This window comes from Sinocyclocheilus anshuiensis, unplaced genomic scaffold (assembly GCF_001515605.1).
Source record: "Sinocyclocheilus anshuiensis isolate Anshui unplaced genomic scaffold, SAMN03320099.WGS_v1.1 scaffold392, whole genome shotgun sequence".
NCBI lineage: Eukaryota > Metazoa > Chordata > Actinopteri > Cypriniformes > Cyprinidae > Sinocyclocheilus > Sinocyclocheilus anshuiensis.
Genome location: NW_015557091.1, coordinates 3359599 through 3375254, shown reverse-complemented (window position 1 = coordinate 3375254; position 15656 = coordinate 3359599). Strand labels below are relative to the sequence as shown.

At 35.4% G+C, this 15656-nt stretch overlaps 1 protein-coding gene across 1 annotated transcript in view; it reads left to right on the top strand.

Moving 5' to 3' along the window:
- Window positions 1–15656, top strand: part of LOC107677152 (cyclic nucleotide-binding domain-containing protein 1-like) — a 42937-nt gene that overhangs the window by 11034 nt on the left and 16247 nt on the right. Inside the window, 4 exon segments of the mRNA XM_016471938.1 lie at window positions 9070–9215; window positions 12223–12314; window positions 12990–13127; window positions 13960–14092. Coding sequence (XP_016327424.1) covers window positions 9070–9215; window positions 12223–12314; window positions 12990–13127; window positions 13960–14092 — 509 coding nt within the window.

Below are 15656 nucleotides of genomic sequence, written 5' to 3'. Positions count from 1 at the left end.
TTTATTTATTACATTTTATATTATCATCTCACACATGGATCGGCATTTTCTATAATGTCTAAATTCTAAATCAAACTACATATCTGATATGACTTAATATATAATTAGCATCAAACAAACAATATAATTCATATTCTCAAGGATTAAAGATTAAATGGAAAAAAATAAAAATGATTGCACAACCATCAATTAGGTGGTGATATGCACGAAGCATGTAAACGACCATTGAACAAAAAAATCAACCGAAAGTTCAGGGTTTAGCTGACGGTAAGTTAACCATGCTTTCTGGAATACACCCGTGGTGTGTCCTATTGGAAAAAACATTTTATGAGCGTAAAGGTGCTGTATGTAATTTTTTTGACTGTACAAAGCATAAAAATACCATAATGCTTGCAGATATTTAAGAAACATGCTAAGTTCACATACTTGTTTCTCTGAAAAACAATGCTATAACCAGTTATTCTGTTTGGAAGTGTGTGTTCCATGTTGGAAAGTCTGTTTTTGTTTTGATCTGTGTGATTCCACCCACTGACAGTTTACTCAGTAGTTGACATCTGGGTTGCCAGTTGGTGGAAAACCCAGCGTATTGCAGCCATGGAAGCCAGCAAACAAACTGAGACCGAGATCAGATTCTATCCTACCTAAAAATTCTCCACAACCATCTAAAAAGCTCTGTGACATATATCAGACCTGTCACCTTTTATTATTAATTGTGCTCGTTTCTGTTGTGTGTGCTCAATCTGACAACCCTGTGCCAGAAAATAATAATAATAATAATAATAATAATAATAATAACCTACCTGTGCCAGAAAATAATTTCGTCAGACTTTGGGGATTTGTACGTAGATCATGATCTGTTGCTGTGGATCAGTTTCTTCTTTCAGAAGACATTTATGATCAGATATAATATTTTGTGACATTAAGAAACTAGAAACACCCAGGATTTCATACTCTTCACTGTGGGAAAGTAGAGCTAGAAAGAAATTAAGCAGACTGATTTATTTATTTTTTTCTGGAAATATGGCCAGGATCAGGTGCTGTTCGCAAATGGTATCGCTGACGGTTCTGAGTGATGGAGTCGGGATAAGTGCACTGGTAAATCTCTTTACTGGAGGAGTGAGGTTTCTTACCAGAGCAACTCTGAGTATAACAACAGCTGCAGTGGAAACTTCATCATCATCATTGGAGAGGTTGAATGGGATTGGGAAGAAGGGAAAGTCCAATTCTGGGCATGTCAATCAAGGCTTGGAGCTTTGGACCAGACTCCCTTGTTGTCAAGCTTGAGAACAGAAAACACAAACACCTAAATGATTTATTTGTCCCAAAGCTGAATAAATGAACTCATTGACTTAACTAGGTTTAATCTAAACAAGGTATTTTGAGTGTTTGTTTCTAGGTTATTACTTAGAAGACTCGCCTGATTATGTTGTTTTCATGTCAACAGTACAGCTTGTAGGAAAGAACAATCACAAATAAGCTCTATTTAATATCGCTGATGAGATTAAATGGAGAGCAAATGGAGACTGTTGCTTCATCAGATTTTTTCTACTGAGAAACAGACCCCGAAAATCTAATTTGTTTTCTCAAGAGTTTTAAAAAAGATTTCAACAACATCTCCCAACTGTCTTCAAATTTGAGCCCGATACACCAAAGTCTGCAATTAAATGTCAGAAGTTTATATTTGATCTAAAATCTTTACTTATGTGATCAGATTGGCAAAATACTAAAATTACTAAAACTGAATTAAAAATGAATGCTGTCTAGAAATAAAAGAAAATCAAAACTAATAAAAACAACGAAAGCACTCAACAAAATTATTAAAACATAAAGTAAAAACAGAAAAATAAAAGATATTGCAAAATGTTAATAAATGCTATAATAGTAAATAAATAACACTAAAATAATGCTATACTAAAATCAAACCAGTTAATTTAGATGCTACCACATAACGGTTTTGTTTACCTGACAAAACTATTATTATTATTATTATTATTTTATTTTTTTAACAGCAAGTGAAAGTTTATGAGCTATTAAAGCGCAACCTTTGAGTAATAACATTTAACTGAAATTGTTGGTGAGCAATTGGCCCAAACAAAAGCAAAGCAGAAAGCAGCACACTTATTTCAGTGTCTTTGCTTTATAATATGGTTTTATAGCAGAAATTTAGAAGAATGATTGATCCCTACAGGGTGCCTCTGACAAATCGCCTCACTGTGCCTGAAATGTTTGAGTTTTGTTTTGTTTTTCTTACACAACGATTTAAGTTTTTCCATTTAGCAGAATCTCTGGCTATGCATGTGAAAGGGTTGTGTTTTCACAGAGTGGTGTTTTGGTCCAAAAAAACATTCCCAGTTTTGATGACATACACACGTGTTGGCTGAGGAGTCTTATTTAACAGTTCTGACAGTTATAATTTGTGCTTGAGCTCTTGTTTTGTCAGGATTCGGGACTCTTTGGCTGTTAGCAGGAGAACCTCAGAACCAGCTGCAAAACTGAGACTTCTGACAGCTGCTATATGTGAGGAAACAGATCCATGTCCATGATGACAGCCAAGCTATGGTTGGTGGATTTCCATTAAGCAAAATCACAAAGATCCAACTAACTGTTATAAAAACTGTACTTGTTTAGTTCTCTCAGACGTAATGGTCCTTCTATTTTGTTCGCTATAGCAGTGTCCCCAACAGGCTGTTTAACTGCAGTATGACAACCAGTAAGTGTTTGTCTGCTAGCGAATCAGTTTCTAAGATGGTTAAAGCGATAGTTCATCCAAAAAAAATAATTATTTACTTATTTCGTTTTTTTCTGTGGAGTGCAAAAGAGGGTATTTTCTTTCAAAGTGGGTACAGAAAGTATTCAGACCCCCTTAAATTTTTTTTTGTCTAATTAAAGTCAATGGGGTCCAATGTTGTTAACAATATATTCTCTCTTAAAGGAATGTTCACCCAAAAATGAAAAATTGCTCACCCTGAGAGTTTGTTTCTTCATCAGAACAGGTTTGGAGAAATTGGACTAATTAAATTATAAATAATGGAAATTGAACCCTTGGCTAATATGTTACATGAAAAGAAATTATCCAAAGGATTTTCAGAAGGCATCACTGGAAAGTCTGATACAAGTGACTTAACATAATGCCTTACTTACAAAACTCTAAAGAAATCTGACTTAGTAAGACCAAAACGTAATGTTGACTGTTCAAAAGAAGCAAATAAATTATCAATAAATAAATCCTTGAAACATTTTATCCCCTTGTCGGACCAACTCTTAAATGATCCGTCCTGCATTGAAGGCAAAAAAAAATTGATTATGGGCAACATGGCTAAGGAGAGAAGGATCCTACTCTCATTCTCACCCATTCACTGCAGAGGATCCACTGGAGAGCAAGTGATGTAATGCCAAAATTCTCCAAATCTGTTCTGATGAAGAAACAAACTTTCCTTTATATCTGGGATGGCCTGGGGTTGAATACATTTTCAGTAAATTTTCATTTTTGGTTGGAAATCAATGGAAATCTTTTAGGTCTTTATCAGGAGAGATATTAGACTGTAAGACTGCAGCTATCTGATGTGCATGATGGATGCGGCTTTGGACATTTCTGATAAAGCAGCTATGGTAACGGCCGTATCATTGTTGGCTTTTACAGAGCTTGTCTTTCCATAAGTTCTTGGTGGGATAAAAGGGATGAAAAGAATAGCGAAATCATTTTGTTTCTAAATGCTGGCTTGACTTTTTTCCCTCCTATTTTGCCTGAGCTCAAGAAAAGTGCTGCAGACAATTTAAGGAAAGACAGTGGAGGTTATCAGCAATGAGATTTGCACGTTCAGATTGGATTGATTACCCAGAGAAGGTTTCCCTTTTATCTTCAAAGTAAAGTGGCACTTAGAATTTGAATTAAGTTTGCTGGCCATTCGGACCCCAAAACAGCTTTGTGGCTTTAACTTTGAGATAGCCCTTATCGATGTACCTCTTTCTCTGTGATTTATGTCAGTGGCTGCTCTCGGTTTAGTGGCAATTTTCCTGGTGCATTCTCTGGAGATAGTTCGCAGGTAAGTATTTGGTGGCTGATAAGATAGTGTTGTAAAGGCGGCCCGCTCCAAAGATAAGGACCATTACTGAAAGACAAAGCCTCTCGCTATCCGACAGACCTGTGAAAGCAGCTGGCCGCCGAAACCTCTCTGACTCTGCTGTAACTGTGTCTCAAACTGAGCTGCACATAATACATGGAGAACGGTCCTCAACCCTCCTCACGGGAGATGAAATGAGAGTGTCTTTTCTGTGGGCTCTTTGTGACTCTTTGTTTTGTTGAGGTTGTTGTTGTTCATTCTTCACCTTCATACAAAATGGTTTATTTTATGAAACGGGTTAAATTCTCAGTTTGATAAGATGATTTTTAAAGTACATTTTTGATTTAAAACATTGTATTATATAAATCATGAGTTTAAGTCTTAATTTGCATTGTGCATTAACTTTTAATACATGTCGGGATATAATTATGTCCTCAGAAAAGTAACAATTTTGAGATTTTTCAGTTTGACACGTCAAGTTTTATAAGGCTGATATTTCCGCAAATCCACAATATTTTTTTTTTTTCGATTTATAAAATAATTTAGTTATTTAAAAATTGAAAATTCAGGGACACAACTTCATGTAATTTGTCTTTTGGATAATTAATATCTAAAATACAGTAATCTCAACTATTAACCAACTAAATCTTAGAAAGTGTAAAGGCTAATTGCTAGCTTTTGCTTTCGTCACAATGTGCATATTTTCTAATGCAGAGGGCAAAAATGCATTAGCATTATTAAAGAACATTACTGTATTTGTGGTGATGTGAATGGCATTGTAAAAGTGAGCATCAACTATGGTTGTGTGTGTAGATCATTTTTTTATGCATGCAAATGGCACTTGTTTTGTAGAATGGGAAATTCATTTGTTTTTCTTCACTTTCTCATCCTCCTCCTCTTCACTGCTTTTTTCCTTCCCTCTCTTTCCCTCATTTCTGCTGTTTTTATTCAGCACCACAGGCTCTGTATGTACCGCAATCAGCAGATATTCTCTCAAAAAAAGTTATATTTCAGTTTTTTTCCTCATTCATTTGGCGATAAGTTCCCTCCAGTTAATTAGAATCTTATGGAGTGATTAAAACTTGCAATTATTATTATCTACAGCGAATTCATAATTAATGGAAGTATATGGAAATGTCAGCGAGAATACTGGAATTAAACCAGAGATAATTTCCTAGTCAGCTTCTATTATTCACTATTTTGAAGTCAGCAGTTAGCAAAATTTCAACACAAAAATAGTTTTCAGGTTTAATTTGGCCTTTGACATGAAATGCTGTTGTTTAGTAACAATGCACTTTTGTTGAACTAATATTTTATTTAGTGTGAAAGTAGAGATGAAAGAAAAGCTGGAGAGGTGCATATCTAATTGATTGGACTTCAGTTTTCTCAGACTCACAATCAAAGAGAGATCTGATTTGATTTACAAGGCCTATGGCTTTGGTTTCATGCCTAGAGTGAATTATTCTGTATATTTGAAATTAAAAAAAAAAAAAAAATCCCACCCTGGTCACATGGCTTTTAATCATATGATTGTTTCACAGTCATTTGATCACCAGCTGCATTTTTGTGGATTATTATGTGCATGTTGTTTGTAATTATTTTTATTTCCAATTTAGGATAAGAAAACAATGGAAGTTTGTTTCTGCCAAAAATTCTCTTTATCTTACAATTGTAACTTTTTTTTCTTGCAATTGAGAGTTTATATCTCACAATTCTTTTTTTTTCTTTCTGCCACATAATAAAAAATAAAATAGGCATTTGCGACATTTATCTTACATTTCAGACTTTTCTTCTCAGAGTTGAAAGTTTAGATCTCACAATTCTGAGTTCTCTTTTGAGCTAAAAAAGCGAAATTAATTAAAATGTATATCAAACCAGTTTCATCAGGATTTTTTTTTTACACGTTATCGAAACTTAAAGTTCAGAGTTCTCGCCTTCTTTTTAAAAAGGAATAATTTTTTTAATAAAGTACCACTGAACATTGAAGCAGTTTGCTCATTGTGTGGAGGAGTTCATGGACATGTCTTTGTAATTCTTGTTCAATAAAAACAAATTATGTAACATATTTTAAATCTGAATATTCTGTAGAAACCATGAGGATCTGAACATGACTCATAATGACCTTAAATGTTCAACTCAAGGCTTTATCAGGTGACCTGACATGAACATTGCCTCATTCCCATCCATAGATAGATGATGTTACTGCTAATTGTATCTTTTAAAAGGCAGTTGTGCTCTCACCCCAGAAATGACCCACAGTATAAAAGATGATATCCCATTATCTTAACGGCATAATGAGTTCTTTTTTTTTTTTTTTATCCGCGTAGCGCTTTGGCAGGAGGACGGGGAATTACAAACTTGGTGCACAGAGGATGTTTTGTGAACCCTGAAATTAAGACTGCCAAACTGTGTTGGAGACGTTCCTGTAAATTGTAAACTCATGCTTGTACATCTCTGCTAACGCTATTAGGACTAAGCTCTGCCATCTGTGTAGTGTTTTACAGTGAATGCATTTGAGTTTTTTGATTTGTAGTCTGGAGTGTATCACAGATGGAAAAATGTAGGTGTATAAAGCATCTGAAATGTTTGGAGCACTTTGGTTAGTCATTTCTGTTGTGCAGCACTGTTTGAACTCTAATCAATATGCTTGTTTAGTAATTTTAGAAAGTATTTCTATAAAAGGTAAAGAGAATTTCAGAAATATGACAATATAACTTGAGTAATTCTAACAGGATGGATATAAGAGCTACAGTTGGCCATTGCTTATTGATTGATTGACAGTTTAACTTGAGGGTATCGACCTCACCTGACTTGATTTTTTTTATTAACTAGCTTTTGAAATTTTGCTAATATTAATTTCTGCAGTTTTATCAAGTGAGGCAGATCAGCTAATATCATAAAATATTACAGAATTCCTCAAATATATATATATATATATATATATACATTTGCTATTTTAGCATATTATATATAATTTATAGTTATTATCATTATTATTAATATGATTTATATTTTGTAATATTTATAATATAATATTTTTAATATTTATAATATTTCAAGATTATAAATGACAGGGCATAACAGGAATAACAAAGCAGGTTCCTTTTTTAGTTTTTGCCGTTGAAGCATTGGAATGGAAAGGCTGATGGATGTCAATCATACATTAGAGATGGAATATTCTTAGTACTACGCAAATTGTTTGAGAGCTTTTATTCTTTTTGCCTGTCTAAAGCCGGCTGTGTTGTGACTGACACTGATTTGCCGAACCCACAAGCACAAGCAAACACCCACAAAGGATTGATTGATGGATTTGACCTTCATCCAGCATAAGCAAACTCATGTGCGCACAGTCTATCGGCATTGTGATTACTCACTCACGCTGGCAGCAGTGTGCTCTTGATGGCTAAACTCCTCCCCGGCTATTGCGCTTGAGATTTGATCTCTCGGATGCCCATGGAACTAGACACCATGCTAATACCATCATCATCACACTCTAAGACAATCGGTTTCCCTTAAGAATTAGCTTTAAACATAACACGCTGCAGAGGGTTTTCTTAATAGCAAGAATTCAGGTTTCATTATCTGAGATGGTGCCTGTTGGACAGTGAGAGTGTAAAAAGATTAAGAGTTTTTTGTTTGGGTTGCAGGCGTTTGTCTAGGACAGTGGTTCCCAACCCTGGTCCTTGAGGCACCCCAACACTCCACGTTTTGCATGTCTGCTTAATCAAACACACCTGATTCAGACCATCAGCTCATTAGTAGAGACTTCAAGACCTGAAATTGGTGTGTCAGAGAAAGGAGACATGCAAAATGTGCAGTGTTGGGGTGCCTCCAGGACCAGGGTTGGGAATCACTGGTCTAGGACACACACACACACACACACACTTTAATGCAGATGAGACTGGATTTTGAGCCAGTTTATCCCAGAGTCTTTTAAAGAATGTCTTTAATGGACTCTGAAGGTGCGATTAAATAGCTGCAGGTCGCCAAATCACTGTACTAGTAGCTGCTGCTAGTTGACTACAGTCCCCAACTCTATCAGGAGACAAATCATAGGAGCTTCAGTGTCATTATGGTCAAATAACTAGTCAACTAGTATGGTTGTTATAATTGCTGCTTGTGGTTCCATCAAACCCATCACAATTTCACCATCCAGTTAGGCACATCAACCATAACTCCTTCAAAAACAGCCAGAAACCTTGGAGTTATGATTGATGATCAGCTGACTTTCTCAGACCCCATTGCTAAAACTGTCCAGTCCTGCAGATTTGCTTTATTCAAAATCAAGAAGAATCAGGCCCTAAGTCCATGTGACATCAGTGGCTCAACTTCAGTTTTGCGAAGCTACGAGAATACTTTTTGAGCATAAAGAAAACAAAAATATATATTTTTTTCAACAATTCTTCTCCCTCCGAGTTACGTCTTCCGCCATTTTAGAGAGTATCAAAATGCGTTACGTGTACTGCATTAAGCTAACTGAGATTTGTTATAGCACTTGCATATCATTGCTCTTTTGTTGATTTTGATTGCTTCCGTTGTCCTCATTTGTAAGTCGCTTTGGATAAAACAAAGCGTCTGCTGAATGACTAAATGTAAATGTAAATTGCCAAAATAAGTTTAAAATGCCTTTGGTATAGTTCACCAAAAATGAAAATTTTGCCATTTACTCAGCCTTGAGTTGTTCCAAACCTGTATGAATTCCTTTCTTCTGCTGGACATAAAAGAAGATATTTTGAAGAATGTTGGTAACCAATATTTCAATGTTTCAATACCATTAAAGTCAATGGCTACTGGCAACTGGTAACCAACATTCTTCAAAATATCTTCTTTTGTGCTCAACAGAAGAAAGAAATTTATACAGGATTGGAACTACTCAAGGGTGAGTAAATGATACCATAATTTTTATTTTTCTGCGAACTACCCCTCTAAGTAGCTCTAATGTTGTGAGCGCCCACTGAATAGAGTTTGCTGTTTATTCTCCTGAAAAATGAATTTGTGTGTTTTGCAGCCCTATTGAGAGATCCCAGTCAGAGCATCATATCATTTATAAACTGCTGAAGGGAGCCCAAAGTCTGACCTCGCAGCTGGGCTCGCAAGAGCTGAAACAGATTAGTACCATCACCACCGTCGAGACCTGGGAACGCGGACAGATCAGTGAGATATTTATACACACACTCACACTCTTAAAAGAATAGAGCACATACCCTCTTAAAGGAATAGTTCACCCAAAAATGAAAATTTGCTGAAAAAATCCTCAGGCCATTCAAGATGTAGATGAGTTTGTTTCTTCATCAGAACAGATTTGGAGAAATTTAGCATTACGTCACTTGCTCACCAAAGGATCCTCTGCAGCGAATGTGTGCCTCTATCCATAATATGCAAAAGCAATCATTTAAATGTAAAAAGCCTCTATGATGGATTTGTGTTTTTACAAACGCACTGCTTTTCACTTCACAAGACATTAATTGATGGACTGGAGTGGTGTGGATTATTGTGATGTTTTTATCAGCTGTTTGGAATCTCATTCTGACGGCACCCATTCACTGCAGAGGATCCATTGGTGAGCAAGTGATGTAATGCTAACTTTCTCCAAATCTGTTCCGATGAAGCAACTCATCTACATCTCGGATGGCCTGAGGTGAGTAAAGTTTCAGCATATTTTCATTTTTGGGTGAAATATTTCTTCAAAGTTCACCTTAAAATGAAAATTCACTTAAAGATTATGTTGTTCAAAACTCATATGACTGTATTTTTTCTGTACTGTAAAATCACACAGAGTCATTTTTAAAAAAATATTATGGCCTTTATTTTCAATATAATGAAAAAGTGGTTCATATGACTCATGCACTATATTTAGTGTCTTCAGAAGTCATACAATAGCTTTGTGTGAGAAACCAAACAAAATGTAAATAGTTATTTCTTATGAGGTATTGTAAAATTTTACCCATAAGTCTTGGTATACAACATAAGAGCAGAAAATCACATGTCAGAGGTTTGTAATGTTATGTGTCAGGGAATGTCTTATTTCAAGATAATTTCATCTATCATTTTTCATCCACCATTTGTGTTTTTGCACAATGGCAGATGGAAATCATCCATAAAAACACTCCATAAATGAATTGTGCTTCTGTAGAAGCTTCCTATTTCTAGTTCAGCAGGTTTATCAGCTTCAGAACAGTTTATCCATGAATGAGAACATCAGCAATCTTACTCATGTAATATTGCTTATATATAGGCTTCATAAACAGTATTACCTTATTGTCTTTTTCTGATTCAGAGCCTTGCAAAACATCTGGCTCACTCCCCAAAGAAGAAGATTCTCTCATCCAAAACTGTTAGTTCATATATTATGTATCAGTGGCCTCATGCAACACGATCTATCGACACAAATCAAACAGACCTTTCATTGGTATCATCTTTCAGTCTTGCCTGTGAATATTGTCAAGTGTTTGGATGCGTTTCTAAAAGGTTGAGAGCCAGCATGTGTGATTTTCTATCGACGTGTTCAGTCGTCTGCTAATCTGTGCTCAATAACAGCCACGTATTCTTTCAGGGCCACTAAGCAAAAACATAAAGGAAAGACAATTTGATGAAAGCATGAATCCGTGCCTCTACACCGATGGTTACTGTTTTGCAAACGTCTGGTGTTTTGGAGATGGAGGTTTCTTTATTGATTCGTCTAGAGGGACAGTAATGGCTGTGGTATGTTGTATGTCACAGATGGAGGGGGGAAGGGCTTTGTTATGGACGCAAGTTTTAGCTGCAGATGATTACAGAGCATAAACACTGTGATTATATGAAGAGTATATTGGTTTTTCCAAGGAATAGTTCATCCAAAAATTTATTTCTGTCGTTATTAACTTTCCACTGTTTTTCCTCCTTAAAATCTACATTTTTACAGATTGTCTTGATTGCACGTTTGAATACTATTTGGGCTGTCAAGTTCCAAAAAGTTATCATAAAATTGGTCCATAATACTCGTGCGCTGTATTCCAATGTTTTTAGCATTATTTACAGTATATACTATTATAGTGTGTATAGTAATATTTAAAATGTCTCTTATATTTTCAATTGTAATTTTAATTTTAATTGAAGTTTCAATAATTTAGTTATGTGCGGTTTGTCATTTTTAAAAGTTTTTTTTCAATATTTCTATTAATTTTTATTTCCGTTTTAGTTATTGTACTTCAGCTTAAACGTAATTTTTCAGTTAGTTGCCTGTGCAACCTTTCAAATTTTTATTTTATTTTATTATTATTTTTTTAAGTAGTTTTGGTAACACTTTACAATAAGTTTAATTAGTTAACTATTTTAGTTCACACGAACTAAGCATGAACAATATTTCTACAGCATTTATTAATCTTAGTTAATGTTAATTTCGACATTTACTAATGCATTATTCAAATTTAAAGTTGTGCTTGTTAACATTAGTTAATGCACTGTGAATTAACATGAACAATGATTGAACAACTGTATTTTCATTAACTAACATTAACAAAGATGAATAAATACTGTAATAAATGTATTGTTCATTGTTAGTTGTTCATGTTAGTTAAGACATTAACTAACATTGTAAAGTGTTACCGTAGTTTTAATAGTTTTAGTTAACAACAATAACTGTATTCCAGGTCACTGGAAACTGTACATTGAAATTATGTGAGAAAAAGATTTAAATTTAAGTCATTTGAAGTGACATGATGATAAGTAAATAATGGCAGAATTTACATTTTTCGGTGAACTTTCCCTTTACGTGTGAAATTCACTGCTTCACAGAGAACCGTTCATTTAAATGCAGTTGTTTGGATTTATTTTACAGTCGAATGCAAGAAATATCTGATCTTTTGGTCTTTTAGAACCCATCAGCATGCATCCCTTCATACATATGCTCTTATTTATGATGAGACGGGCTCCAGTGACTCTGTGACTAGTGTTGTTACTTTTTGAATTCTTGTAATGTGTGAAATCTTATACTGCTTGTGTGTTATTTCTCTACATAACAGAAACAGCGATAAGATTTTAATAGTCAGTCTCTTGCCCACCTGCATAATGGGGTCATGCGTTTTGACCCGAAACAGCTGAACTGTAACTGTTGAGCGGAGGGTTTTCTAATCGAGTGTGTCTTCTGCCATATTTATCTTTCCTTCTCTTTCTCTGATTACAGTTTTTGGGCATAATGGATTTTACCTCTTTCTGAAGGGCTCAGTGAAACCGTTCAACCATGAAACCCTTAAAGAGGATCAGACAATCTCTACGGTATAAATTACGCTACTTGTTAATCAGTTATTGAGTTTAAATTGACCCTTTGCTTTGCCTAACATTAAAAACATTACCATTCATACCTTGGCAATTGTTGCTGACTAGCATATTCTCTGACAAGCTTTTGCTCTTTTCTAATCTACAGTTAAGACCCGTTCATGATAACTATATTAGCATCCACACCAATGGATGGTAACTTTGTTTATTCTAAGTGCACTGCTGCAGTTCAGATTTTGCATTGCACGCTTTAAAGTTGGATGCATGTTGGTTGGCTATCAATGTTTTTATCGTTTATCAGAGTGAATCCTTTGGATTGATTTGGTAAAATAATGTAATTTCACTTAACATTAATACAGTGGTAACCGTTGTTCACAATAGGCCTACCTTATTTAAGAATGTTGTAGAATATTTAAGTGTGCAATTCAACAATTTCTTTAAAGAAAGTCAGCAGATAACATTCATTGTAATGTGGCAGTTTGTTCCATCCCACAGAAGAATATACATACTGTATCTATTTAAGTGTTGCATCCAATAGTAAAGCTTGTCAAAACTAGAAATAGTAACCAATCCAGTGCAGCAATTTAAAGATGTCTTTGAATTCTGGCCTCTTGAACACAACATTTGAAAAGCTTTGCATACAGTGTACTGGATTTGGTGTCTTTGTTGATCTAGATTGCTGCTGGAGGTTCATTTGGATCCTGTGAATCTGTAAATGCTGTAGATGGAGGTGCCATCATCCAGGGTGTCGTGACGCTCGAGACCTGCGAGATTCTCAAAATATCTCGCTCTGGCTACAAGAAGCTAAAAAAGGTGCAGCAACGTGATGCTTCATGTAACACAAAAGTGAAATGTACTTTGCAGACTAGAGACACACCAATATTTTATATTCTGGCATGTAATTGTTGTCATGATATAGCTGATAAATGGCCAGAATTAAAATTCTATAATATTTTGTCCAAATAAATGAAAAATAAAACACTAAAATCAGGCATCACAACATTATAATGTACCATATGAAAAATAAATACTCACTTTGAAATTTGCTAAAGATTATATTTTACAGTGTTATATCACATTACTGTAATAATTTAATCTTAATATTAATAATTTATTAATAAATTATTCATATTAAAATTAACTCAGCATTAGATGACAGTCTAAATTAATAATATTTAATATATTCATTAACAATATAATTTATTAAGATTTAATATTGTAATAATCTAATTGTAATATTTATCATTAATTTCAATATACTATTAGGATTACCTCTGAGCATTAGATGATGGCGAAGATAAGCTAAATGATTACAATTTAATATGTATATTTATTAATATTTTATTAACAACTTAATTATTTCATCATAATATTCATAAATTATTGTTATTATTAAAAATAAATTATTCATATTAGGATTAAGTCTGAGCGTTAGATGATGACAAAGGTCATCCAAATGTTAAAGTAGCAGAACCAAGTATGCACAATTAAATTCTGAATTACTGGTTATTATCCAAAACAAGTAAAAAAAAAAAAAAAAAGAAAAAAAACTTTGATACCGGCATACAGATATATTGTGCATCCTTTACTTGGTGTCCTAAAATTATTCCATCAATGAAACTGTGTCCTCTATTGTTATCTGTAGGACATCCTGGCAGAGGACCATGAAGTTAAAGTGTCTTTGATCCAGGGCTGCCAGCTGTACCGTCACTGGCCAAAGCTTTCCATCAACCACCTGGTCGACAGCATGCAGCTAAGAACATTCCCTGCTAATCAAGGTAAGTGGGTGTCTTGATTGAATATGTGTTGTCACAATGAATCACGGCGGCATCTCACGCACTTTAGTTTAGTTTTGTTCCATTGACTGATGCTTAGCACCTGGATGGCATAATGGTTTTCTTCACTTAGTGCAAAACTCAACACGTTTGCCCCTAAATAAATGGGTTATGGGTGGAGAGCACTTGAATATGATTAGAGAAAAATACAAGCTGCTCCATTACCCGCACAGCTGACTTTAATTACCAGGACGGCTGCTTTTACACCTCATTTGGGAGATATTGAAGCCTAGATATTCATTTAGGTGCATATGTTTATGTGTGTGTCATTGCAGGAGTGTCCAACGACTATTGCTCAAATTGGGTTTGCAGCTCTGATTTCACTAATGTTGAGCTTTTGTGAGCAGGAAAGGTCAGGTCTCTTTTTTCCTTTTTTTTTTTAATAATGGGCATGAAAGGAACTGCGTTGACCACAAAGTCTGGTGTGACTACCCTTTTAGCCTGTTCAATCTCACTTACTGTCCTGGAGCTGACAGGCGGGCATATGGTATGCTGTGGTTGTGCTGAGATATTGGGCAGAGATCAGCTATCATGGTTAAAATCTTTATTTAGATGCCGGAATCTCTCCTCTTCCGTGGCTGCATCCCATTCTCTCCATCCTCCCTCCAATTATACGTCTTCATTTGTATCTTCCTCTTTAATGAAAGGCTTCAGCTTTTAAGTATAAAGTAAATCTGTTTTCTTTAAAGACACTTTTAAGTGAGATCATTCCATGCTGGACCAGATCTTTGAACATGGGCAAACAATTAAACACAAAAAAGGTTCATAGATGAGTTCACAGAAGTGTATAAAAATTTTTGAAAATGTCAATCTAAAAACACACATTTGAAAATGTTCTTATATGATCTTTTATATCTCATATATTTTTTATGTGGGAAGATTTGCATAACGCCGCCCAAATGTTCACGGAAAGAAAGAAGGCGTAACTTTTATTCTTGCTGTAGTATTGTTGCCGCTGCCGCCATTTCGTGAAGACGCTGTGTGCTTAGTTGTGAAAGCGAAACTACTTTGTTTGGTCTTCCAAAAGAGGACGATATCCGCTTCGTCATGCCTGGAGCTGATCTGTGCTGGTCGCTGAGGGAATACATCAACTTTGCGCTGTGGATCGCCGGATCGGCTTTCACTGTGGACAAAGCCCATAGAGGAGCCCGGGGTCGTCACATGTGGTTGCCGCTCCTTCGTCGGATCCGCCGGCCACGCCGTTCTCGACCCCGCCGCCTCTGCTCACTCTAGCCCGGCCTCAGCTCACGCTAAGCCGGGGCTTCCGCTCATGCTAGGCCGCTGTGTTTTTCGTTGTGAAAGCGAAACTACTTTGTTTGGTCTTCCAAAAGAGGACACGACTACAAATCAGTGGTTAAGTTGTATTTACAACACTGTTCCAGAACAGTTTAACCCAAATATTCAGATGTGTGCAGCACATTTTATGGAGGACTGTTTCCTGATCCTGGAAGAGTAGACTACAATGCCGGCTGTTCTGACTCAAAGACTGTAAGTACGTTTTTTATAT